Source organism: Biomphalaria glabrata, chromosome 18 (assembly GCF_947242115.1).
Source record: "Biomphalaria glabrata chromosome 18, xgBioGlab47.1, whole genome shotgun sequence".
In the NCBI taxonomy this organism is placed as follows: Eukaryota; Metazoa; Mollusca; class Gastropoda; family Planorbidae; genus Biomphalaria; species Biomphalaria glabrata.
In genome coordinates this window covers 690,957-716,471 of record NC_074728.1, presented here as the reverse complement: position 1 = coordinate 716,471, position 25,515 = coordinate 690,957, and the positions used below count along the sequence as shown (strand labels likewise).

Sequence of the window (25,515 nt, the reverse complement as noted above, 5' to 3'; positions counted from 1 at the left end):
TCACCCCAATCCGCCCTTTACTTATTAAAACAGGATAACAAAGTGTGAGGTAGTAGGTAGTACTGACACGTTTCATTACAAACACATATTTCGCTTTGAGAGGAGGCCATAAATAAAATTCGAACCTATTTCAAGATGAAGATCATATTGCAACTGAATTTTTTCTATAGCGCATTTAGTTGGTGTGAAAAGACTATTGCAAACTAGTTCGCTTTGTTTCTCTTTCAGAACACTTTAAGTAGCCGCTGAGGCGAGATCAAAGCGAGCGTGATGAAGGCGATTATGACATATGATTTTCAATAGCGCTTTTTTTTTTTTTGGACAGACGGAAAGACAAATAAACAACCGAAGTTTTTCCATCCAGGGACAGCTAAAAATAAGCTAACGTAAAACTGTAAACTGTTATAGGGGAGAGAACAAAGAATCAAATCGAGTCCCGAACGAGCAGGCGTCAAATATTGATTGACAGCCAGGTGAACCATGGAAGTAGGTCAAGAAAATGAGCGGGAGTCCCACGACCCGGTTACCGACCAGCCTGGATGAAATCACTACAATGATAAACTTAGCACTTCTGGGAGGAACGATTGGCAGGGCAGACGTGAACTGGGCGCCCTTTGAACCCTCAACTTGTTCGTGTGCGGTATTTCTCAATGATTGAGTAACAGCAGCGCGTTAAAAAAAAATCTCGCCAGGATTGACAACGATAAGAATTTAACAGTCGCGCTAAAACTTAGGATTGTGAGTCACCAATCTTCTTACACGTTGGTTTACTTTTCATGTAAGCAATGACAGAACATGTCACTTTAAAAAGAACTAAAAATTCACATATTGAAATAGAAAATGCACGTCGGCCTTGGATGTACTGTAATTTACATCAAAGTGGCATGTCAAACAATGTCGTTATTGATTAGGTTTATGAATTCAAGAAAGAATCCTAGTGAACCATTTCGCTTTGTACAAAGTCGGCCCCCACAAGGATCAGAGTCAATAGATTTTTTCTTCGTTGGGTTTTGTATTGAACTCAACCTAGAATCGATGTCACTGCTACAATCGAAGAAACAATGCCCCCAATCGATGAGACTATGCACGATCGATTTTATACTATGCTGCAATCAAAGAAAAATGCCCACAGGTCCGTCTATGTGTGGTTTCTATATACCATACCCTATTCTTTCTTTACTTTTTTTTTTAAATTAAATGTTTAAATTAATGAGTGTAACCATATGGCTGCCTGGTCGTGCGGTTTGCGCGCTGGACTGTCGTTCGGATTTATCGATGGTCGAGGGTTCAAAGTAAACTATCTTCAACTCTGATGGAACATCCGAAACATGTCAAACATACAACATATAAATTTGAGGGGCATATGCTTAAAATGTTAGGAAAAGAAAAAAACAAAAGAGCTGATGTAAACAAAACTAAAACAGACCCAGCCAACTATTGGTCATAATAAACTTCTCAAAGACCATCAGGACTACGTGGCAATAAGCTTGTGATCGCATTAGATTTCATTAGATCATGAATAAGCATCACTGTTACTGCGTTAGCGTGTAAGACTTAAATAGTTAAACAAAATTTAATAAAATACTCTGAAAGACACAAAGATAAAGGCACATTCCTCGTCCCATATGCTAGGACAAATTTGTACCAATACTCCTTATTCCCTAGTGCTATTAGAGCAGTGTTTCTCAAACTGTGTGCCGCGGCACACTAGTGTGCCGCCGAAGATTTGCAGGTGTGCCGCGGGAGTTTTCAGAACGCCACAACACGTGCAGTGTTACACAGGTCTGCCTACTATTAAATTTTTATTTTACGTTGCGATGACATCCCAACTTGCAATGACCAGTAATAGTAGTGGATCGTTCCATTTTGACGGAAAGGGGTGTTATTTATTCAGGTTATGGAATTTTGCACTATATATATATTATTATCATGACTAAAATATGGCCACCTTAGCAGACGCACAGCAGTTCTTGAATTGTTAACAATAATAATAAGCGATGTGTTTCATGTAAATTGGTTAGATGTATGCTAATAATAACAAATTATCTCAAAGCGTTATTCATTGTTATCCATGGAGAAATACGTTAGCAAGAATGAAACTGCGAAAGTGTTAAATGAAAAGCATGGAACCAAACGAAGGTACAAAGAAGATTACATCAGATATGGTTTCATATCTTCGGGACCTGAAGATGCTCCATTGCCATTCTGTCTGATCTGCAATGCAACTCTGTTCCAGGCAAATTGAAGAGACACTTGGAAACAAAATATCCAGCTGTAAAAGCGCAACCGAAGAACTACGGTACTTTGAAAACATCAGGGCTCAACAAAATAAACAAGCTAAAAAATTTAGGAAGTACCTAAAGCTGCCAGAAAAGGGATTGATAGCAAGTTATAAGGTTGCTCAGTTATTAGCAAAACGCAAGAAAGCACACACAGAGGCTGAATCAATCATTGCACCAGCTTTAGCAATAGTTGTTGAAACTATCCTTGGGGCCGATGCCGTCGAAAAATTTAAAAAAGTGGTGAACGAAAACATTTTGCTATTCAAACTACAGTGGAAAAACTGTCAGCGTTTGCACCGATGGCTGTCCTTCCATGCAGGGAAATAGAAAGGGATTCGTCACTCTCGTGCGTCAAGAAAATCCAAATGTATTAGTTGTTCCTGCATGATCCACAGAGAAGCTCTTGCCTTCAAATCTTTACCGAAAGATTTGATGTCTGCTCTGGATCAAGTGATTGAAGTTGTAAACTTCATCAAATCTCGACCGCTTGCATCCCAACTTTTCTCAGAGCTTTGTGAAGCAATGGATTCAGTCTACAAATGTCTCCTGTATCACACCAACGTTGGCTCTCCAGGGGAAAAGTGTTAAAGCGTGTCGTCCAACTCAAGGTTGAGCTGATTTCATTCTTGGAGACTGGAAAAAAAAACTTTGGATTTTCTATTCATGACGAGATCTGGTGGGTTAAGGTAACATTTCTCTCTGATTTATTTGACAAATTAAATTCATTGAATTTAAGTCTTCAATGACCATCGGAAACCATCATCACTGCATCCTCAAAACTGAAATCATTTGGTGAAAAATTGTCTTTGTGGCAAAGTAAGATCTCGAAAGGAGTCTTCGACTGCTTTCCTACTTACAATGAATGTGCTTCAAATAAAGAAATCACTCCCGAAATTCTGGACACTTTGACACACCTGCAGTCAGCATTGCAGCATTACTTTCGCACAGTTGGAAGTAATGAATATGGATGGGTCAGCTATCCATTTGGAAACAATGAAGCTACAAATCTGACAACTGAAGAAGCAGAGCAGCTCATTGATTTAAAAAACAATGCAGTTCTTAAGTCAAGTTTTGCCTAGAAAAGCCTGGATGTGTTTTGGATTTCAATCAACAAGTTATATCCTGCAATCAGTTTAAAAGCAATCAAAATAATTCTTCCATTTGCAGCTTCGTGGTTTTGTGAGTTTGGATTTTCAGCACTGACTGAAATCAAATCTAAGAAAAGAGAAAGACTTCTTACAATTTTTATTATAAAACAACTGTTGCTCTTCGTGGTGTGCCGCGAAATTTTGTAGTTTTTTTTTCTGTGCCGCCAGACAAAAAAGTTTGAGAAACACTGTATTAGAGCATGGAATGGGTTGCCTGAGCTAGCCAGGAAAACCAGTGACTTGGCTGAATTTAAGTCATTGGTTAATATGCATGACTAAATGCATGACGCGTAGGACGTAATCATCTTTTTTGAAGTAACGTCTGTATTATATAAGATAAGATAAGAGTTTAACATACAACATAACCAGAGTGACACATGACACGCAGAGTGGCACATGACACGCAGAGTGACACATGACATGCAGAGTGACACATGACACGCAAAGTGACACATGGAGAGGTAATAATCTTCTCCTTTGAAGTAACGTCTGTAATTTATAAGAAATATAAGATAATGTGAGCACAAAGATACGAGTGCTAACTGGGTGTGTGCAAACAAAGACACACACACCCAGACCGTGTAGCATTTCAAACACCTTTCCTGCTGTCGAGTCAACATCGTTTTTTCATTACCGGTATGTCATATCGGAGCCAATGGGAGGTGTCCCGAAGACCACGCGTCTGTATCAGAGCCTTCGTTCATCAGCCAGACGCTACCGTCTAGATTACTTGAGACTCAATACAGCCGTCAAAGTTAAAAATTTAAAAAGGGGGGATGGGGCAGCCTGCATGATTGCGCGCGCGTGAATTTGTTGGGCGTGTGCTTTTCCAAGTGAAGTAATCCTACCTCTGGTGAGTACTTCAAGCCATGCCAAGTGGTAGGTCCCTAGTCGTATAGTATTTTATCCTAGAGATGTCTCAATATTTTGTTTTTGTAGCGCCCCCCGAAAGTGGAAAAGACGCTATTAGTTTTGTGTGATATGTCTGTCCGTCTGTCACGTTTAGTTCTCGTAAACTAGAAAAGATAGTGAAAATCCGACATCATAATATTTTTGTCCATTCAAAGTTCTGATGCAACGGCTACTTTTTTTATTTTCTAAAAGCGAAAAATCTCATTTTAAAAAATCATTTATGCAAGCAGTTTTATCATAAAAATACACCACTTGTACAACTATTCACTATTAATAGTAACGAACACTGGAGGCTCTTTAGTAGGGGAGAGGACTATTCGCCATATTTCAAACACATTTATGCTAACGGTTTTTAATTTTTTGTCAAAAAAGTTTAGTTTTTTTTTTAATGATCTCCAGTTGGAGACAGTTAACTGGAGAAGTGATGCACTGCAAAGTAAATGTGTAAAAATTCTTATTCAGCCTGGTTGTTATTTGTGATGCAATACTACGCACACCAGACTTGCAGCTTCTGTCACCACTAGATCGAGATCTGCACTGTCTACACATGCTACATCCTCAGCATCGACTAGGTCTACAGTGTCACAAAAACCTGAGCCGATAACGCCAGAACCCCACCCCCTCTGTCAGCGAGTAGTGCCCACTACAAACGGCTTAAAGCCCAGTGCCCACGACCAATTTTTTACGGTCTATTGCTCAGAGACTTGCCCAGTATCAACTGCCCTGCCCCCGGCCCTAGCTGTCCACTGCATGCCCTTCCCACCTCTTGCTGCAGACGATAAGCTTTGACAAGATAAAGAAGATCAGCCCAGAGCGCATCCTGCATCTACTACGCCGGCGAGTCCAGCGGCCACCCAACCAGCAGTGCAAAGATAAGGAGCAAAAATAGAGACACTTATCCACTCCTCTATAAGCAATCTATAATGAGATTATTTCATCAAACTATATGCCATTGTTAACCCATCACCCTAGCTAGTTTTGTATTAAATCATTCATATATATATATATATATATATATATATATATATATATTGTTCATTTTGTTCTCATGATTTGATTTGATTTTGACTTTAGGCACATCGGCACAATTTAGGCCATGTCGTGCTTCTCATTGTTAGCTCGTAGTGTGCCTGTTATACAAAATTTCTTATGTGAGCCGGGAAAAAAAAAGTAAAATCAACTTCCCCTAGAGTTAACAAACCGTAATTTCTTTAACTCTTTCTCTCCGTAATTATTTACCACATTCTGGTGGAATCAACGCTGGTATCGTCAGTTAGGAGAGAAAAGGGTTAAATATTAAAAACCTCGCCACGGGGAAACTCCCGATGGTTTTTCAAATTTGAGTTATTGACATATTTAAATTCTGTATAAAAAGTTGTAAACATTTCACCATTTTTTTAATGCTTAGAAACATTTATATTCCCTGTCCCAAAAAGTATATAGATCGTGTGTCTGACTGATTCTAACAAACTGGTCAGTGTAAGGCTAGTCTAGGCTACGTGTAGTCGGTCATGACAAGCCGACCACTCGATAGTGTTTGTGTGTGTGTGTTGAGAAAATACACATTGCCATAGTTAGTCAAGCATGTAGATCTAAATGTATTTCTTTTTTTTTTTTTGTTTACAAGATCTATTTCTTTTACGAGAATGCAAACTTTACTGCATGGTTTTCCGTTACACAGTCAATAGATTAAAATTAATAGGTTTGTGTGACGTCACATATCAGCCGGGTGAAAAATTGACAGTTTTGGATGCGCAGAAAAATTACGTCAGAAAAACATTGAAAATAAAATAAAAAGAATAATATATCAATTATCTGTATATTAAAACATACATCAATTATCTGTACAATAAAACATACATCAATTATCTGTATATTACAACAAGTATTAAAAAATTATCAAAACCATCGGAGCGAAGTAATCACCCTCAGAGCTGTATATAGGAGGAATTGATTTGTAAAAAAAAAAGTATTTGTTTTTATTTTACTTGTTAGTAGTAGATGTATTTACTTGGCGCCTATGTAGCAAGACTGGCCTAGATCGGTTGATAACTTTTGAAGGGTGAAACGCTATCACTCAGCTGTCATAAGCTTGTCAATAGCTGGGGTAGTGAAAATGGGGAGGGGTGGGTGAATCAATTCATTTCAAACTAGAATGTCAAACAGGCCGAAGTAGACATTCAACGAAAAGGGTCAAACTTGCGAAACTGAAAGCAATGTGATAACAGTCCGGTGTGTTTAGAGTGGGATGGATACATGTCTTATTCACCTCAATGCATACACGTGCTTATTAAACGGAATATGAGCTTGTCTTAGTTTTCTTAAATAAACGAGCTGAACATAGGCGTGTCTTAATGTTCTCAATGCTTAAGGTATTAAACAGAATATGAGCTTGTCTTAGTTTTCTCAAATAAACGAGCTGAACATGGGCGTGTCTTAATGTTCTCAATGCTTAAGGTATTAAACAGAATATGAGCTAGTTTTAGTTTTCTTAAATAAACGAGCTGAACATAGGCGTGTCTTAATGTTCTCAATGCTTAAGGCATTAAACAGAATATGAGCTTGTCTTAGTTTTCTCAAATAAACGAGATGAACATAGGCGTGTCTTAATGTTCTCAATGTTTAAGGCATAAACAGAATATGAGCTTGTCTTAGTTTTCTTAAATAAACGAGATGAACATAGGCGTGTCTTAATGTTCTCAATGTTTAAGGCATTAAACAGAATATGAGCTTGTTTTAGTTTTCTTAAATAAACGAGCTGAACATAGGCGTGTCTTAATGTTTCAATGCTTAAGGCATTGCTTTCAAATATGCATTCACAAACAAACAAAACATTTGAAACTTCGATTTGAATCCTTCTAGAAATCAGAACACGATTACAGACAAAACTGAACGAAAAGCTTTTTAAAAAAAATATTACATTGAGACGGAGTTTAACTTTTCAAGCCTTTACTGTGCCAGATATTAGACGGAGATCGAGACCAATCGCCATAAAAGGCCTGAAAAGCTTTTAAAAAAAATAAATTTTCAAGCCTTTACTGTGCCAGATATTAGACGGAGATCGAGACCAATCGCCATAAAAGGCCTGAAAAGCTTTTAAAAAAAATAAATTTTCAAGCCTTTACTGTGCCAGATATTAGACGGAGACCACGTCACAAGTCTGTACAACGTGGCCACGAGGGTCTGCCAATCTTAAGTCTAATAAGAAATCTACGACACATTTAAAGTACTAAAACCATTTAGACGACTACTAAAAATGAGACTTATTAGTGAATCCTATAAAATAATGTAATATGTAAAAGTACTGCGTTCAGACATTGCAATCTACAGGGCAGATGACGTCAAGGCCATTTATTCCTATGGTCGACAGTTAACAAGGGTGTCATGTGACCAGCACAAAGACCAACCGCCTTTAAGCTCCCCCCCCCCCTCCAAATGGTACCCAGGGACACCAAAATCACAATTTTCGCAAAGATTCGAACCAGGTACCTCCCGGTTTGGAAGCCAAGCGCTTTACCCACTCATCAACCATGCCCCATTTGTATAATATACTAACAGCCATTGTTCTTGTTCTTCTCTGCCCACAATTAAGAGACGCCCACGGCAAGAATGTGGAATAAAAGTTCCTAGCACAAAACAAAGAATTGTACATCTATATCTGCTAGAGTTGGCCAGCCTCCAAGAATGTGACTCCAGTGCAACTCTGCCTGTGGGGACAAAGTTCGCTCGCTCTGTGTTTCTAGTAAGAGTGCACAACCAACGGGGATTTTACTAAGTGGTGGAATCTAGCAGAAAGACAATCTGTTAACTCGAGTAGAATCTGTATATACTGTTACACATATCCGTATACTAAAAGTGTTTTCCTAATAAATAAACAATGATATAAATTTGTTTATAATAATAATAAAAAGGGGGGGGGGGAGAATGTCAAATTCTCAGATTTCGGACTACCTGTATCGCTTTCTGCTATTGGATATGTGTTTACAGAGTGTTTGACTATCTGTTTGGAGAATCGTGCGATTGCCACATTGACATTTAATCTTTTATTGAGGATTACACTACAATACAGGTGAGAATAGGCGACAGTGAGGGACGAATTGGTTCTCACGACACAAACGAAATATCTTTTCAAATTGGAGGGAACATAAATGACCTACATTGCACATTTGGAAAGGAACTTAGGTTTCGTGCACAGACTAATTTTAAAAAGTATTTTTTTTTAAAGTAGAGTACCCCTTTCAGACCTTGCTATTTATGGGACAGATGATGTAAAGGTCATCTGTTTGAATGTCGGGTGTCATGTGGCCAGCACAAAGACCAACCGCCTTTACTTTTCCCCAATTAATGTCAGGTACTCATTAGAGTTGGGTGGACACTGGGGCGCCCTAAGACTCCCGGAATAAAAATAATAAAAAAACAGCCTTTCTCCGAGATTCGAACCCAAGAACTCGGCTCGGAAGCTAAGCACCTTACTAACCAGCCACCACAGGCTAATTTTAATTATTACAAAAGGACATGTTTAATATACAAATGTTAAGGTGTTTGGTTTGTAGAACATCATATACTCTACGTGAGATGTGAAAAGCCTTGACCCAGGGATCAACACACGAGACAGATTTACTTCATTGGACATTCAAGCTCTATACGCTCAGCTAATAGATTGTTTGTTTTGTTGTTTTTTTTCAATCAAGACGTAGGACTCGATACCACTTGGAGCAGGAACGAGTTCAGCGGAGCGAGGCAGTACATGTTCGTTGAAAAGCGGAGAAACCCCCATGACTTTATGACTTACTTTTACGCGTTCCATACACTCTACTCATGACCAAAATAAAGACACGAAACTATTGGTTATTATACTTGACACAATACTAATAGGAAATGTAATCATACCATCTTATCGATGTTTCTAGAAAGTGGTGTCTCGACTGATTTCGTGCATACAAAATCTTTGTCGACCACGCACTGATATTGTTTTGTGGATGTGTTTTTGCGTTGATTATCTGTCGTTCGTTCCCCACGTGTGTCAGTAAGCAGAAAAAAAAAAGACACATCTCTATATCAGTAAGACATTGTCTTTCGCAGTCTCTGTCTCACTCTCATAATATAAAAATATCTTTTCATTTTTTTTTTTTTGCCAATATCATAATATTGTTGTAACTAATGTGTGTGCGACCTATTTACAAAAGTGACCCAGACAAATCACGCAGGTCAACGAACGGCTGTCAAGGGACAGTATTACTAGTACATACTACACGCAATTGTGACCCATGTTATGGCCATGTGATCGAAAGCCTTCACGGACGAGAGACAGTGTGTAAGAAAGGGCGGTTCAGTTCAGGACAGTAAAGACGATGCGGTACGTGACCTCCGTGACCCCTGCGGTACCCTGTGAGTCCAGGACAGCAAGGCAGTAAGGACGGTGTGGTACTATGTGAGTCGGCGCCTTCGATATCACGGAGGTCACGTGTGAGTCCATGAGAATGTAGCTGTACAATTCCAGGGAGACTAGAAGAGTTTGGTACAGCAGTTCGGTTGTGTAGCAAAGCCATTGTAGTTAGTGTAGCCAATTGTGTAGTATTGGCTGTTGATGGATTTAGTTATATAAGTACCACAATATTTTCGGAACTCTAAATGTCAAGTTCTTGAGTTAGATGTGTTGAGCAATGTTTACAGAAGGCCTTGGTAGAGAAAAGCGTAACAATATCAAAAATTGCGATCGACATCGGTTTTACAGATAACAAGCTTTTATTCTTTTTTTTTTTTTTTTTACTGACGATGTATGACATGTAAGACTTTCTCTGGAAAGCCTGCAAGATGATATATCTGCTCTTTTAAATACATGTATCTATGTATTTAATTCACAGACCTGTCCTCCATTAACACAGTACGCAATGAAAAGAGATGACGCAGCAATAAGTACACATTTTCAGGACTTTTCAGCAACAGCCATATCATAGTTATCATATTTACAAGGACCGGGAGGTCAGGGGCGGAAATATTTTTTTTTGGAGACCACTACAATTTTTCGAAAGCTTCAATAAAGATCCACTTATGAACGGAAATACTTGTATATAAACGCATGCTATAATTTAAAAGAAAGACATTGAGTTCTTATCAATTTAATCTCACTTTCCATTTTAAAAAATAGTTTAGTTTTAAAAAGTTTACATTTTTGAGCTTGTGGAGGGTGATGCCTTTGGTAGACGCACTGTCGTAAATCCCGAGATGTATTTACTTATTCCGAGCACGCTACAACCGTACACTTTTTAATCACGACATCTTTGTCAGCGTAAAAAAAAAAATGTTTTAAAAAAAAAAAAAGTTTTTGACCGGTCGAATTTCGGATATACCTTATCTCTTTTGTGGAGGACTCTTTCTTGTGGAGTCCCACCAAACCTCTCTCAAATCCATTCCTGATATTTACAATGAAATACAATCGCATTTAAAAAATCCCGTTTAATTGCCTCCACAAAACGGAAAGGGGGGGGGGGGGGGGACCAGTTGTGCCTGTGGCATGCCGCCCATCGAGGACTCGGTACACAGGTGGGTATTGTCAGTGGACGGTCAATGAAGACTAAGACTGCTTTATTGATCCTTAGTGGAAATTTAGTGTGATTACAAGTCTTCTTTTTTTTTTTTTCCCACTCAAAAAGATCAACTAAAATGGGGAGATCAATTGAAGTCCTTTACGATGTCTAGATCTAGATAAGTTTGATACCCACAGTAGCGACATTTTTTTTCAATCAGAAACCAAATTTTGATAAATGCGGATTTGATATTATATGGCTTGTGGGGGCACGATGGGGGCTTCTCGGAATTGATGACCTATGTTAAGGAACTCTGCAAACAATCAGCTTGCGCATCAACGTTGGAATGGTGCTTGTTTTCGCGCACAACACAGACCATCGCCATTCCAATTAACACAGCTTTGTGACCCGTGCACGGCGACGTGGAAATGTGTGGCGAGACGCCCAGGGGGAAAATGTCTCATGGTGAACAGCTGGGAGTATGCACTTTATAGTTTTTATGCCTCGAAATATCTTCGTTAGAGTCCCCCACCCCCACCCAAAAAAAAACATACATTTCTCATCTTCTTGAGTTCGTCATAGCACCCCCCCCCCCCGCAAACACGCCCAGTTCGTTCACTAAGATGTTGCAGCGCGCGCGCCAGTGACTCATGTGCTTCCATCACGTGCAAACTTGTCACATGTGAAACCAAGCGGTCACACGAGCGCGCGCGCGATTCATACTAGATTATATGTCCTTATAAACTCAGCTTAGTAGCAATTACACAATAGGGCATTATAATACAAACCCCTTCTACATACGTTCAGTGGCGTAGCTGGGGGGGGGGGGGGAATTTGAAAATCCCCTGGGCCCACACTTGAGGGCGGCCCCAAATTAGTGTGGGGGGGGGTTACATTTAATATTAAATATTACGCAAAAGCAGGGGCCCCCCAAATGATGGGAAATTTCTAGCTACGCCCCTGCACAAAAACTTAGCAATTCTCGTCTAAACCAAATGATATGTAATCTTAAAAAAAAAAACGCGCACTTATATAATAGAAAAGAGATTTCGCACCCTTAAGAAAAGATGCCAACAACAGAGCCAGAGAGGGTGTCATCAGATTAAAACCCCAAAGGGACAAGACGCAAAGAAAGATAAAAAGAACAAGGCGACGACGCGGTGTACTAGATGAAGCCGAGAGGGCAGGAAAGAGATGGGAAGACCAGCAAGAGACAGTGGAGAGTGGCATGTTTTTACTGAGGCCCCATGTTCCATGAGGAACACAAAGGACTTGATGATGATAGACAATAATAATAATCGCATGGATATTGTTTTAAACCCCCCCCCACACACACACACACACACCGCCAAAACAAATGTGATGTGTATCCAAGCATGAATAGCTGAGCACGCAAGGAATGACAATACTACAGACGGCTACATCTGTGGCCCAAGTCCACACTGGAGTGTTATCAGTCAAGCGATAACTTTGTTATCAGCTCCACTGAACAGAAAACAATGGCTGAGACATTCTTGTATCTTCAAACGTTCTCCGTTTTATCAGTGAACGAACTCTAAGCACTAATCTCTGATAATCTATTTCAAAATAAAATAAACAATAGATCTTTATTACATGTATTCTGATCTGAATGTAGATCAAGGGTGCCACGACAAACTAAGCAATGTCAAGGACGCCAACAAAACGAAAAAAGAATTTAGTCATAATTGCAAACCTCATTGCGTAGGATTAGATCTTCGTATCAGCCCACCGTTATTAAACGAGTTGCCTATTTGTTATTCAAAATGTATTACGTCATAGAATGAAGTCTAATATAAAATTATGTATATGAAAAAAAAAACATAGCATATCAGCACTTCCGAAATGTTGTACACTAAACCTATTTATAGTTTCTTCGTCCCTAAATGAAAATCCCAGACTGTCATGGGCGTCATTATAGTCTTTGGTCTGAAAATGGGTGCATAGGAGTGCAGGCCTACATTAGCTACTAGAATTTGCCTTTGACACATTTACAGAAAAAGAAAAATATTTACTGTTTAAATTAGCTGGGGAGGTCTTATTTCATTTTTTTTTTTTTAAATCTTATTAACCAGCGTTAGAAAAGAGCTATTGCCAGCTCTATCTAATTCTAAAACCTAATGGTGTCACCACATTTATGGAAGCCAGTGGCGTAGCATCCTGTTTATGCCTAGGTCCGTTTCTATTTCATTACTGCGAGAGGGAAGGGGGTCGAGTATTCCTTTTATTTCTATGATGACAGAATGTTGAACAATTTCAAGGCCGTGCCAATAGAGTAGCAGACTATAACTATGCATGCACGCGTGTGTAAACACACACACACAGTACTAGACCTGCAAGCTGTTGCCCTCATTCTACACTATATCGTCCTAAGTCATCACAATTGGTAACAATATCACTGCAAATAAAACTGGCGTATCACTTTCAAAAACTTGCTATATCTGTACACTATCAACTTAGGAACTGTCCCTGATACTGACAGTGTAAATAAGGACCATCAGTCACTGTGCTAACACTGTAGCACAGATCATGAGTACAAAAATTAAGTATATTAGTGTAACTCCATATAAACTGCTAGAATGTGTAATCAACTGTATATATATAGCATGAATCATTGACCACTAACACAAGTAACTAGCATGGAGACATGCTTTACAATAAGGATTACAAAAAACATTATTATTATAAACTGTCTTTGATATGTTCCATCTTCAAAATCATTGTGATTTGTCAACTATAGTTGATAAATTTTATGTGGACCTAAAAAAATGTAACCAATGTACATACATACGAGAGTGAAAAAAAAACAAAAAAAAAACCTATAGATAATATCCTCCTAGTCTTTTTTAAACTTTGCAAAGAAAAGTCATACAGAGACAATTTTTCAAGGTAATATTAATATGAATTACAAAAGAACATCTAGGCTATATACTGTGGGGCAATACAAAATCTGCCAACGTAAATGCAATTACTTGTTGGTAAGATAACATGCCATTCAAATTGTCAGTGCCATTATTTCAATGTTATTAACTTGCTGCCCATAACTTAGGCAAGAACGGAACATTGGCAGGATGGCTGCCTGGTCGTGCGGTTTGCGCGCTGGACTGTCGTTCAGATTTATCGATAGTCCAGGATTCAAACCCTGCCCACTCCCATCCCCCGTCGTCCTGCGGGAGGTTTGGACTAGGAAGTAATTATCTTCAACTCTGAAGGAACATCCGAAACAAGTAAAACATTTTGCAAACAAAACATTATAAAATCTATTTTTTCCCTTCCTCTGTGAGACTGTATCAGTGATACTCTTTAAATGGGAAATGTAAAAAGATGAGAGAGATGTCTGTTGCGGTAACTCATAAAAAGATTGTAGTGACATTGAGGTTAAAATGAGCAATCAAAAACAGGCCAACACAGACAACAGGCACCATAATTTCACAGAAGATTTTTAAAAATCAAAACTAGCTTGGATGAGGATCTTATCTTAAGAAATACAGACGTTACTTCAAAAAAGAAGATTATATTCTATGGGTATGAGTGTTCCTAGGTCAATCTAGTCCTGCATGTTAATAAATGACTTAAATTCTATCACGTCATTGATTTCCTGCCTGACTCAGACAACCCATTCCATGCTCCAATAGTACTAGGGAAGAAAGAGCAGTTGTACACATTTGTCCTTGCATATGGAACAAGGAATGTGCCTTTATTTTTGTGTCTTTCTGAGTATTTTATTAGGTTTTGTATTTGTATTTGAAGATTATGGTTCAGTGTTTTATGTCGCTACTTGGAGTCTTGTATCCTGAAGGCTTTCTAAATTTAGTGATTTTACTAAAGGTGATACTCTAATCAAATGTGAATATTCACTAGTTATGAATCCCACTGCTCTATTTTGTGTCTGTTCCAGTTTCTTAATGTTTTATTGAGCTGTTCTAATTTGTTTTGTAGAAATTTCTTTTAATAAACCCTAATGCTTTGTTTAAATTTTTTTTATATAGCTTCATCAATATGGGGATTCCATAATAGTTTTTTTTGTTTATTATAACACCTAGTCTGTGTTCCGATCGCTGTAGCGATCGGAGCTCATGACGACCTGCTTACTATTGTGAAAAAACGAAAGCTTAAAACCTTTGGCCACATTACGAGATCTACGGGGCTCGCAAAGACCTTTCTTCAGGGAACAGTGCCAGGGAAAGAAGAAGAGGCAGACAGAAAAAGCGATGGGAGGACAACATTAAAGAATGGACAGGCCTGCCATTGAGAGAGGTTCTGAACAAGGCAAAAAAAAAGGGAGGAATGGAGAAAGACGGTCGACAAATCTTGCCTGGTGCCCCAACGGTCCAACAGACTAAGGGATAGGTAAAAGGTAAAGGTAAGGTAAAGTCTGTGTTACTGGTTTACCATGAATTTAAGGTGGAATTTATTAGTTTTTATTTTATTGTTACTCTTAATAATTGGCATTTTTCTGGGTGGAAAGAAATGCTCCTGTTCGATTCCCATTTCTGTAATTTGTCTAATATTTTCTTTGCAAAATTTCTGTATCTAGTGTTGTTTTTATTGTTCTATATTATGCAATCATCTGCAAATAATCTGACTTTTGTTCCTAAACTAATGCAATTTGGTAGATCATTTATGTATAGTATATTAAAAATAGTAGCAAAGACCTTCCTTCAGGTAATTTGGTAGATCATTAATGTATATTAAAAATAGTAGCAAAGACCTTCTTTCAGGGAATAGTACCAGGAAAAAGAAGAAGAGGCAGACAGAGAAAAAGAAGGGAGGACAACATAAAAGAATGGACCATTGATAGAGGTTTTAAACAAGGCAAAAGACAGGGAGGAATGGAGAAAAACTGTCAACAAATCTTGCTTGGTGCCCCGACGATCCAACAGACTAAGGGATAGGTAAAGGTAAAGGTAAAAGTGGACCCAAGACTGTTAAAGTTGACTAATATAAGAGGAAGCAACTTGTCACCTCATGCAACAAACAGTGCTCAAGAGGATCTCAATTCGAGTCTTAATAAAAGTCTGTAGATTTGTCTGGGACTTGGTATACTTGTAATAGAATTTAAAACTTCAATAATAATAGATATACTTCAAGGTTTAAATGTTATGATTGTAATGAACTTAAAAGTATTTAATTAAATCTGAAACAACAAACTTGTACAAAAAAAATTGTCAACATGAAATAAAACTTTATTATGAACCCATAAATGTTAACAATTACCTGTGGCCTGCGTGTTAAGTATTGCTGGTTAAAAACAAGACGCAAGTATTAATAAAGTTGCATTGTCAACTACACTCATACTTATAGACAGTAAAGTGCGTCAGTGTATTCACAGTAAAAATATTACATCTAGACAATCTAGTCGAGATCTAGTTTATAATAATAATATAGTCGAAACATCTAGATTATAGTATAATACTTAAATATAGAATATATTATAATATATATATATATATATTAATATATATATATAATCTAGATCTACTTAAATTCTTAGTATATAACTATCTATAGAGATTATAGAGTATAGTCTATAGACATAGACATAGATTTGATAGATATTATCATATTATTATGTTAAGAGATGGGAAGTTTTACTATTACAGTATTACCTGGATTTACGACCAGTCAATCTACTAGAGATAGATATCTAGATTAAGACTAGAATAAATTTAACTTTAAGTCAAGTATTGAAGTAAAGTGTAAAGAACAAAGTAATGAATTAAGAATAAGATACTTAGATAGATTTATATGATAGTACTGATACTCATACTCATAGTAGTCATAGACATAGGGACATAGGACTAGGTCATAGATCTATTCCTAGAATGCTAAATGATAGATCAATTAGATCTAGCTAGATCTAGTTAAATTCTAGTTATTAAATAGTAGATCTACTATCTTAGTATCTAGATTCTAGATCTAGATTAGATTCTAGAGACTAGTAGTACTAGTAGTAGTATAACTAGATCTAGATCTATAAGTATAAGTTAGTATGATTAATGAAAGTTAAGTTTCAGTCACTTCTTATCACTACTGTCAGTGTCACTGTGACTACTTAATTTTTTAATAATTTTATTGTTTAACTTTATTAACTTTAAAAATTAACTTAAGACTTAATTAAGTGACTTAGATCTAACTTAAGTCAAGTACTTTACTGTTACTAAACTTTACTACTTACCACCCCATAATCCAATCTGCAATTGTGAACTATCCAAGTTTTCCACAAATGCTCCCAAGTAGCGGTTGATTATTTCAACCAAAATGGTTTCGAACACCATTGTGAGTGAAATTAATCAAATACAAAGTGTTTTCAATGACGAAATATATACTAATCTTGACTGAATTGTCTCGAGACTTAAATCCATATACCGGTGTTCGCCATATTGTTTTCGTCAATATGCTAATGAGCGAAATAAAAATTAGGAATTTCGATAACCACCGCCATATATCGCCGTGTGTTGTATGATAGAATCTAGACTTCTAGAGAAAGAAAGAGAGTCTACATCTATCCTGAATTTTGAGGAAATGTTCAACACTGTTAAATTTGATTAGATCATGCATAAAAATACAAATTAATGATACAGTAGTGTAGTGTACTAATCGGATCCAGATTTTGAGGGCTAAATGAGGGAAGAGGGTGAAAATATATAAAATATATAGGGCCTACATGTACCAGCAAAGTGCGAAATTATTTTAAGGTATTCCATACGATGTCTGAAGATTTCAGGCAAAGTAGGAAATAATGCGCCTATCAAAACCAAGAAGGCCCAAGAAAAATTCGACTTCCCGTAAACTAAAAGCAGCTGAGCAACACAGACGTGCAGATCAGATATAATTCTTGCTTGAAGAAGTTGCTGGATAGCCATGCACCGCATGTCACTCGTACAGTCTGTTCGTCCATCAGCACCTTGGATGCTGTAAAACATAAAGGTAGCTATTATAAACCTCTTTGCTGAGGTGGTCAGTGAATGTATCGAAAGACAGGTCTGACTATATGCCTTCATCGACAAATTTATATCCAAAAAAAAAAAGTGAATCACATGATTGGAGATATCAAAGCTCGTCATATATAAGTCATATTCCTTGTTCCATATGCTAGGACAAATTTGTACAAGTAGGCCTACTCCTTCTCCCATTGTGTAAGTCATTTGTTAACGTGCATGACTAGATTGACATGACACGTTAAGGATGTAATCATCTTCTTTTTGAAAATAACGTCTGTATCTTATAAGATAAGAAGATATTCGAAAAAAATCAATACATCAGTTTCCATCAAGGAGCTATTTAGGATCTTTTTTATCTTATGAAATACAGACGTTACTTTAAAAAAAAGATGATTACGTCCTTAACGTGTCATGTCAATCTAGTCATGCACGTTAACAAATGACTTACACAATCTAGTCATGCATGTTAATCAATGACTGAAATTCTGCCAAGTCGTTGGTTATTCTGGCTGACTTCTGCGACAACAAAGAACACTGAAACACCCTGACTAAAACTGGAATAAAATAGTTATTAAATCTTTTTGTTCTATCCCTAATGGAGAGGAGCCAACCATCCAGATCCAATGTGACTGTGGTTTGTTTAGTGGGTGCCAATTGTTTTTAAGGATTTTATATGTTATGACTTCTATAATGACATAAAGTTGCAAAGGGAAAAGATCATCTCTGAAGGCGTAAAATGCCACAGAATTAACATAAAAAAATATAACTAACAAGGATTTAGAGAAGTCGATTGCTTATTTCAATAATCTCTTTTTACTAACCTCACAGTACATTATTTCAGATTTACTCCATAACTATTCATCAAAGCATTTTACTTGTAAAAACTATTCATTCATTGAACTAGTTATTATCTCAACATTTCAACACGTGCATATTAATTTGAGTGAAAAGGTTCACCGCTGGAATGTTCGGCAGAGCAATTAAAGAATCTTAGCGTCATCTATCCCAGTTTTTTTCAATACATTTTTCATTGGCCAGAATGAGGCGATAAGAAATGACATGCCATCGCTTTCATCGTAGCTTGTAAAGTACTAGCCCTTACCCCTCTAGACATTGTGATCTATGAGGCAGATGATAAAAAGGTCATCTGTTTCATCGTAGCTTGTAATGTAGCCCTTTTCCCTTCATACCTTGTGATCTATGGGGCAGATGATATGAAGGTCACCTGTTTCAGTTTCATCATAGCTTGAACACTCTCCAATCTTTCAATGTCTCTGAACATTGTCTTATTTTAAAGGTGCAAAATAAGTCTTGTGAACTTGATACCATTTCAACGTCATTGCTCCTTGAATGTATGAACGAACTTATCACAGCTCAATCTTAGGTGATTGGGGCAAAGGGTACCTAGTTCGAGTCTCCGAGAGAGCATATTTTTTGCTATGAATTTAGTAACTTTAGTGGCCTTAAAATGAACCTTAATAAATTTATTCTGAGTTTCTACATTTGTGTGTTCATTGCATTATATTATTTGACGTTTATGCAGCAACAATAGCACGAATACAGTATCTACATCTTCCTAAAAGTACTGCGCTCTGCGGGGATCAGTTTGGCAAACAAAGCAACATAGGTACAGAGGTACATTTTCTTTCTTTTTTTTTTTTTTGTTTAGGCCTACCATTATTCGGTCGATTGGTCGTTAGGGGCAACGACGTCGCGGAGGAGGTGCATGTATGTCTTGTGTGAGTAATTATTTCAACTAAAGGCTCTAAAGAGGAATTCTTCGAATCATTGCTACTCAAGGGAGAAACGCATCGAGTTTATTGAATAAAAGCATAACTATCCGTTATAAACATTGTCTTAATTTCAACAACAACAACAAAAACAAGCAATAGGAAAAAGAATACCTTTTAAAACCAAAGCTTGTCTAAGGGGAAGTAGCCGCTAATTACTGCCATTTATCTGAAAACTACAGGCTTTAGCTCCCTTTCTGCTATTTAAAACGAAATTCTGGAACTGTTATCGACTATTTCGAAATCAAACAAAATAATTAATCATTTAACTAAATACTTGATCCGAGAATGAGTAATGAGAGAAAAAAGCGTTTAAACTTTTTACCAGACAGACGGACAGACAAAGTGAGTTGATGTAAACTTTGTAAAAAAAAAAAAAAAAGTTATTTAAAAAATCGTCGCTTATCTCTCAAACACAGCTACCATCTCTCCATTCAACCACTGTTACAATAGGTCTTTTATAATACAGACGTTACTTCAAAAAAAAAAGAAGATGATTACGTCCTAAGCGTCATGCATGCGTTAGTCAAGCATGTTAACAAATGACTTCAATTCTGCCAAGCCATTGGTCTTCCTGCCTGAAGTGGTCAGAAAGATTTACAAGTGTTTCAAGGTCATCTGTCGTCACCAAGAAGTACGGTACATAGAAGCTGGTTGTGTGTGAGTGTGTTTGTTATTCGTATTTGTTATTGTTATTGTTGTCGTAGTTTAGCTGAGGTGAACAATTCTAGTCTCCATTTGTTTTGGACCAATACAATTATCTTATTTTATCTTAAATATGATGAAAACTATTATAAGAGGTCTAAAAACTTAAGAAACGGCTAAGCGACATTAACCTTTGTTAGAAAACCTTTCAATGCCAAGGTTACAGAAATAGGTTTTTCACCTTTTAATATTGATATTTGCAGCTTTGAAATGCACTGAACTTAAAAAAAAAATAAAGTATTGTGGAGTTCGAAATTCTGCATCCTTGTGCCGTCTTAGAGCTACTGGAGTAAAAGAAATGAGAATTAAGTTTACAGCACAATTTTTCTGAAAGATTTACAGTTTAAAAAGTTGGCTCCTTGAATGAACTTCATTTGGCTCATTCTGCTAACGAGTTTGGTAGATTGCTGCTTCAAAATCGTAAATAGTTACATCGGATTGAAGAGTTTAGATAAGTAGACATCTGCAACTAATTGAATACTCTCAGTATTTCATCTAATTCTTTGAGCATATTGCATCATTGTTATCAATAAATAGTTTTATATGATTAGATAGTGTCACTACAAATGGTTAGTGACAGAAATAAACAATGTTTAAAAATATTAAATTTGATCTAAATCGGATAAGTCAAAAAATATTTTCTTGTAATTTGTTTTTGTAATATAGAAACGTATACTTTCCATACTTTAATTAATTTTATACCATTTTTACTACTGAAAAAGTCTTTTTAGTAATAAAAAAAAGAATAATTTTTGTTATTTATGCATCATACACCTATGTGTTATCTATGACATAGTAGGCTACTACGAAAAAGTATTACCAAAGCTGGAAATTTGAAAGATAACTGTTTGAATACGAGGGTGTCATATGGCCAGCACAACGACCAACCGCTTTTACTTTTCCCCAACTAATGTCAGGTACCCATTAGAGCTGGATGGATTCAGAGGCGCCCAAAGATCCATAAATTAAAAATCACAGTCTTCACGAGGATTCGAACCCAAGACATCTGGTTCAGAAGCCAAAATGTGTAGATTTTTCTTTCTGAAGCTACTTTGGTTTGTTGTGTGTATAATGGACCTTGATTTTCTAGTAAGTTTTATGTGCATTGTAGCACCTTCTTAGGTGACTGGCTTTCGAGCAACAAGTACCGAGTTTGAGTTTCGTAAGCATACTGTTGCTATATATATATATATATATATATATATATATATATATATATATATATATATATATATATATATAGGCCTATATAAGAGAAATGAAAAGTTTTAACTGAATAGATTACATTATAAAGAACATTTTATTCACAGTTTCCATTTCTTGACAATTCACACACTAACACATTGATCGAGAATTTGCTAAACTTTTGTAGTTTGAACTCTTACCGGTCAGCAGCTGTAATAATTTTAGTAAATGGCTGCCTGGTCGTGCGGTATGCGCGCTGGACTGTCGTTCTGTTGTTCACTGCAATCCCCGTCGTCCTGCGGGAGGTAGGCTATGGGCTAGGAAGTAGATAGGCCTAATCTTCATTTCTGAAGAAACATCTGAAACATGTTAAACATTTTACAAACAATACATCAAGAGAGAGGCCGGTCCATTTTTCTTTCACGTTGTCTAGTCAGTTTTTCATTGGAATTCCATTTCTTCAGTACCTCGAAGGATGATATGTGTCACTGAGTCGTGTCTAACAATATGGAGAAACCAGCTCAGCTTTCGTCACTTTACATTATTGAGGACTTCCAGCTTTTTACTAACCAGAGTGTTTACTTGTTAAAGTACAAACTCATTTTTCTTTTCTTTATACCCAGCATCAGAGTTCGGCGTCAATTTTCTTTATGTAACAGCTAAAAATACAGTTCTAATTTTACTCCGGAGATGATGTTACTCTGCAGGATATTCATAATCATTATAGAAGATAAACAATCACTTCAAGAGTTCGTCCAGCTCTAGCTAATTTATACCCTAGATATTTAAATGAGTCAAATTCTAATGATTGGTTCATTAGCTGAATGCAACATCTTGGGTTATCTCTACCAAGAATAAACTTTTTTTTTCTTTTTTTAAATACCGATTCGTGTAGGCCTACCTGTATCTTCTCATAGGAAGTCAATATCAATGAAAGCCTGATATTGGAAATTGATGGTCGCCCCTTTTATGGTGAAACTACAGTTTCTATCATGATATGCTCCAGGCTAATGGTAAAAGAAACTGGGGGAGAATTCATTCTTGCAAAATTAAACTTCTAAGGATATATTAGTCTTTATAAAATTTGGTTGATCATCATCTATCCCTTGACTTTCGTCCTAGGGGTGCTGTAACAGTTCGATGCGCAACTAAATCCCTCAATTTTTCTCGGTCAGCATTTGTTCTTAGAAGGATATCAAGAAAGAGGCCAGTCCATCATTTTACATTGTCCAGCCAGTTAAACTTAGATACAACTTATTTTTGGCCAATCTACGCCAGGGGCGTAGCTAGGTATTTGGGGGCCCGGGGGATCGACCTCTTTGGGGGCCCCTTGCATTTTGACATTTAACATCATGACATGAGATAATGTACTTAGCCTAATAAATATATAACCCTACATTCAAATTAGTACAGTATATCAGTAAAATTAACAATCATTAAGACTCTTTCAATGAATAATACCGTTGTTTATTAGCGAAATAATGCAAGTATGACAAATCTCAATTCATATCGCTTCACGTCATGCTTTCTGTGCAGCAAAGGCATCTATAACATCATCTACATCGATAGTGTTTAGTATTTGTGACTCCACTGACATTAAAGTCATGCTAAGCCTTTCTTGCGTCATTGTGCTCCTGAGATAGTTTTTGATTAACTTGAGCTTTGAAATTATCTCTCACATGAAGCAATGGAAGTGGCCTGAGTTAGCAGTATTTGAATGGATGTTGCAAGGTTTGAGCACAAATCATTACCAAATGAAGCCAGCTTCCTCATTATGTCAATTGGTGATTGTGGCACTGGTTTGATGAAAAGTGCTCGTGCATCAATGACATAATTGAACAAGGTGGTGAAATAAAAATGAACAATCCATGTACAGTTCCATAAAAAAAAGTGGATTGCTGGATCCATCTCAGCAGAATGAAGAGCTGCCAGGTTCAGAGAATGATGTGATTACACAGTTCATAAATGTTGCCTTTGAATTTATGTCTGAAACGTTTCTGCAGGCCAGCCAGACGGCTAATTGTGGCTGCGTTAGCATAGGTTTGACCTCTGCACAGATCAAAGTCCAGTCCAATGTCTTTAAGAGTTTTCAGAACAAGTTCTACATAATGTTGTCCATCAGATTTCAAAATAACCAATAAATGACTCTTTTATTTCGAAATTATCAACATCCAGGACACCAACTATTAGAGAAACTTGTTCTTGATGAGAAACATCTCGGGTGGAAATAAGCATCAGAGAAAAGTAAAAATTTGATTGACTTTCCCAACAATTGATTTCCTATCTTTATTGCCCATCAAGTTTATGAACACATTTTAAGTTTCTGGTTACAAAGAATGTGTCTTCCCATATTCGATTCTATGTAAGTGGTGTTTCGTAACTTCAAATTTGCAAAGAAATTTCAAAGATGCTAGGAAGTTCCCAGGATTGAGTGAATTCAATTTTTCGTTGTGACCACGTAAGTTGAGTTTGTTTTTGCTAAGTACTTAATAGCTGCTGCTACACGCTTCAGAATATCTCTCCAATACTGCTGATTTTTCAAAATTTGCGCATGAAACACGTGTGACAGTTCATTTGGTTCTGCCTTAAGCATTTCTTCTTCTACTTCCACTTCTTCATGTTCTTTCAGTCTCTCAGGTTTCTTCCATTTGGTGAAACCAGCTCATGGTTTGCTCAATGCACTAGATGTCTTTTCTGGTGCCTCAGAAAACAGTACGCATGCAAAACAAAATAGACATCCCAAGTATGGAGAGAAGAGGAGCTGGATCTATCCGAAGTCTATTTGTAGTTAACAGCTTCTTCCACTTCTGGAGAAAGTGATTTTGGAAGAAAATCACTTGACTCATCATCTGTATCACTTACTTCAGATGGTTTCTCTGACTGTGGTAAAAGGTATTCCCCAGGAGTCTCTTCAGCACTACTTCTCCAATCAAGAGCCTTTTTCACTTCTTCGACTGCTGTATCTTGTATGAATCATCTGAATAGTGATACTTTTTTTCGGCACGTTCATGGTCTCCTTTTTTTTCAGCGCTCTTATCAGATTTCTTCTTCAATGATAAGGATGATGAAATAAACTACCATATATAACAAGTTACTTCCTGTGAGTAACACGGCACTAGTCAGCGCTATGGAAGTTACTCATTGAAATTGAGAGTAACTCTGCACGGAAAGTGCTTAAAATCTGTGTAGAGTACATGCAACAGGGTCACTGACTTATATAACAGCGTGAAAAGCAAGATAACATAACAATGACGTAATATTTAATTTATTTTTTAAAAAAATTCGGACACTCATTTGGGGACCCCCCTCAAGTGGGGACCCGAGGGGGATTTTTTAAATTCTCCCCCCTCCTCCCCACACCCTAGCTACGCCACTGGTCTACGCAGTTCCTTTTTTTAACCAGACATGCTAGAATTGTTACATATTATCATTATTAATAATAAATGATAGCAATGTCTTCGATTCCGATGTTGAAGGATGAATGCAGTGTTTCTCATGACTACGCGACCTACATATTTTTTCCGCATCTTGTGTAGACAAACTGCCTAGCAAACTGCTGTTGAGAGTATATGATTTTAATTTGTATTCGTTTTGTAAATCCATAGAGTTGATGATGCATTGGTCACTTATTTGTACTGTGTATAATAATAATAATAATAGAGCTACAAACTTGGATCCAAGGAAACCGTATTCACCTTCATCTTCATTGGCATACTTCAATCGTAGAACGACTATATGGTTCATCTCGAACACTTTTTCATTTTGCTGTTAACAAACCCTATTTTGGAGAGACACCCTAGTCCACATATATTGCAGGTCAAGGTGGCTTTTGCTTTGGTGGTAGAGGAGCTGGCCATTTTTCGTATAGCACGCTTTTGTTCGAGAGCTGAGGCCCATGTTTTCTCGCTATCCGTATTCACCCTAGTTTAATTATTTCCATAGCCTATGTAAACATACATTAACTCTCCATTATAAAAAAGAAGCAAAAACACTTTTATTCAACG

General features: G+C 37.0%; 1 protein-coding gene across 28 annotated transcripts in view; it reads right to left on the bottom strand.

Moving 5' to 3' along the window:
• LOC106059486 (intermembrane lipid transfer protein VPS13C-like) overlaps nt 1-17,295 on the bottom strand; it is a 142,241-nt gene extending 124,946 nt beyond the window's left edge. For 26 of the 28 annotated variants that reach the window (XM_056016728.1, XM_056016735.1, XM_056016721.1 and 23 more), the window contains exons 1-2: nt 17,066-17,295; nt 16,105-16,128 (exon numbers count right to left, since the gene is read on the bottom strand). In XM_056016728.1, coding sequence (XP_055872703.1) covers nt 16,105-16,128; nt 17,066-17,165 — 124 coding nt within the window. In that variant the 5' untranslated portion in view covers nt 17,166-17,295. The remainder of the gene's footprint in view (nt 1-16,104; nt 16,129-17,065) is intronic. The other 2 variants (XM_056016724.1, XM_056016729.1) reach the window with 1 other exon arrangement.
• Between the last annotated feature and the right edge of the window lie 8,220 nt (nt 17,296-25,515).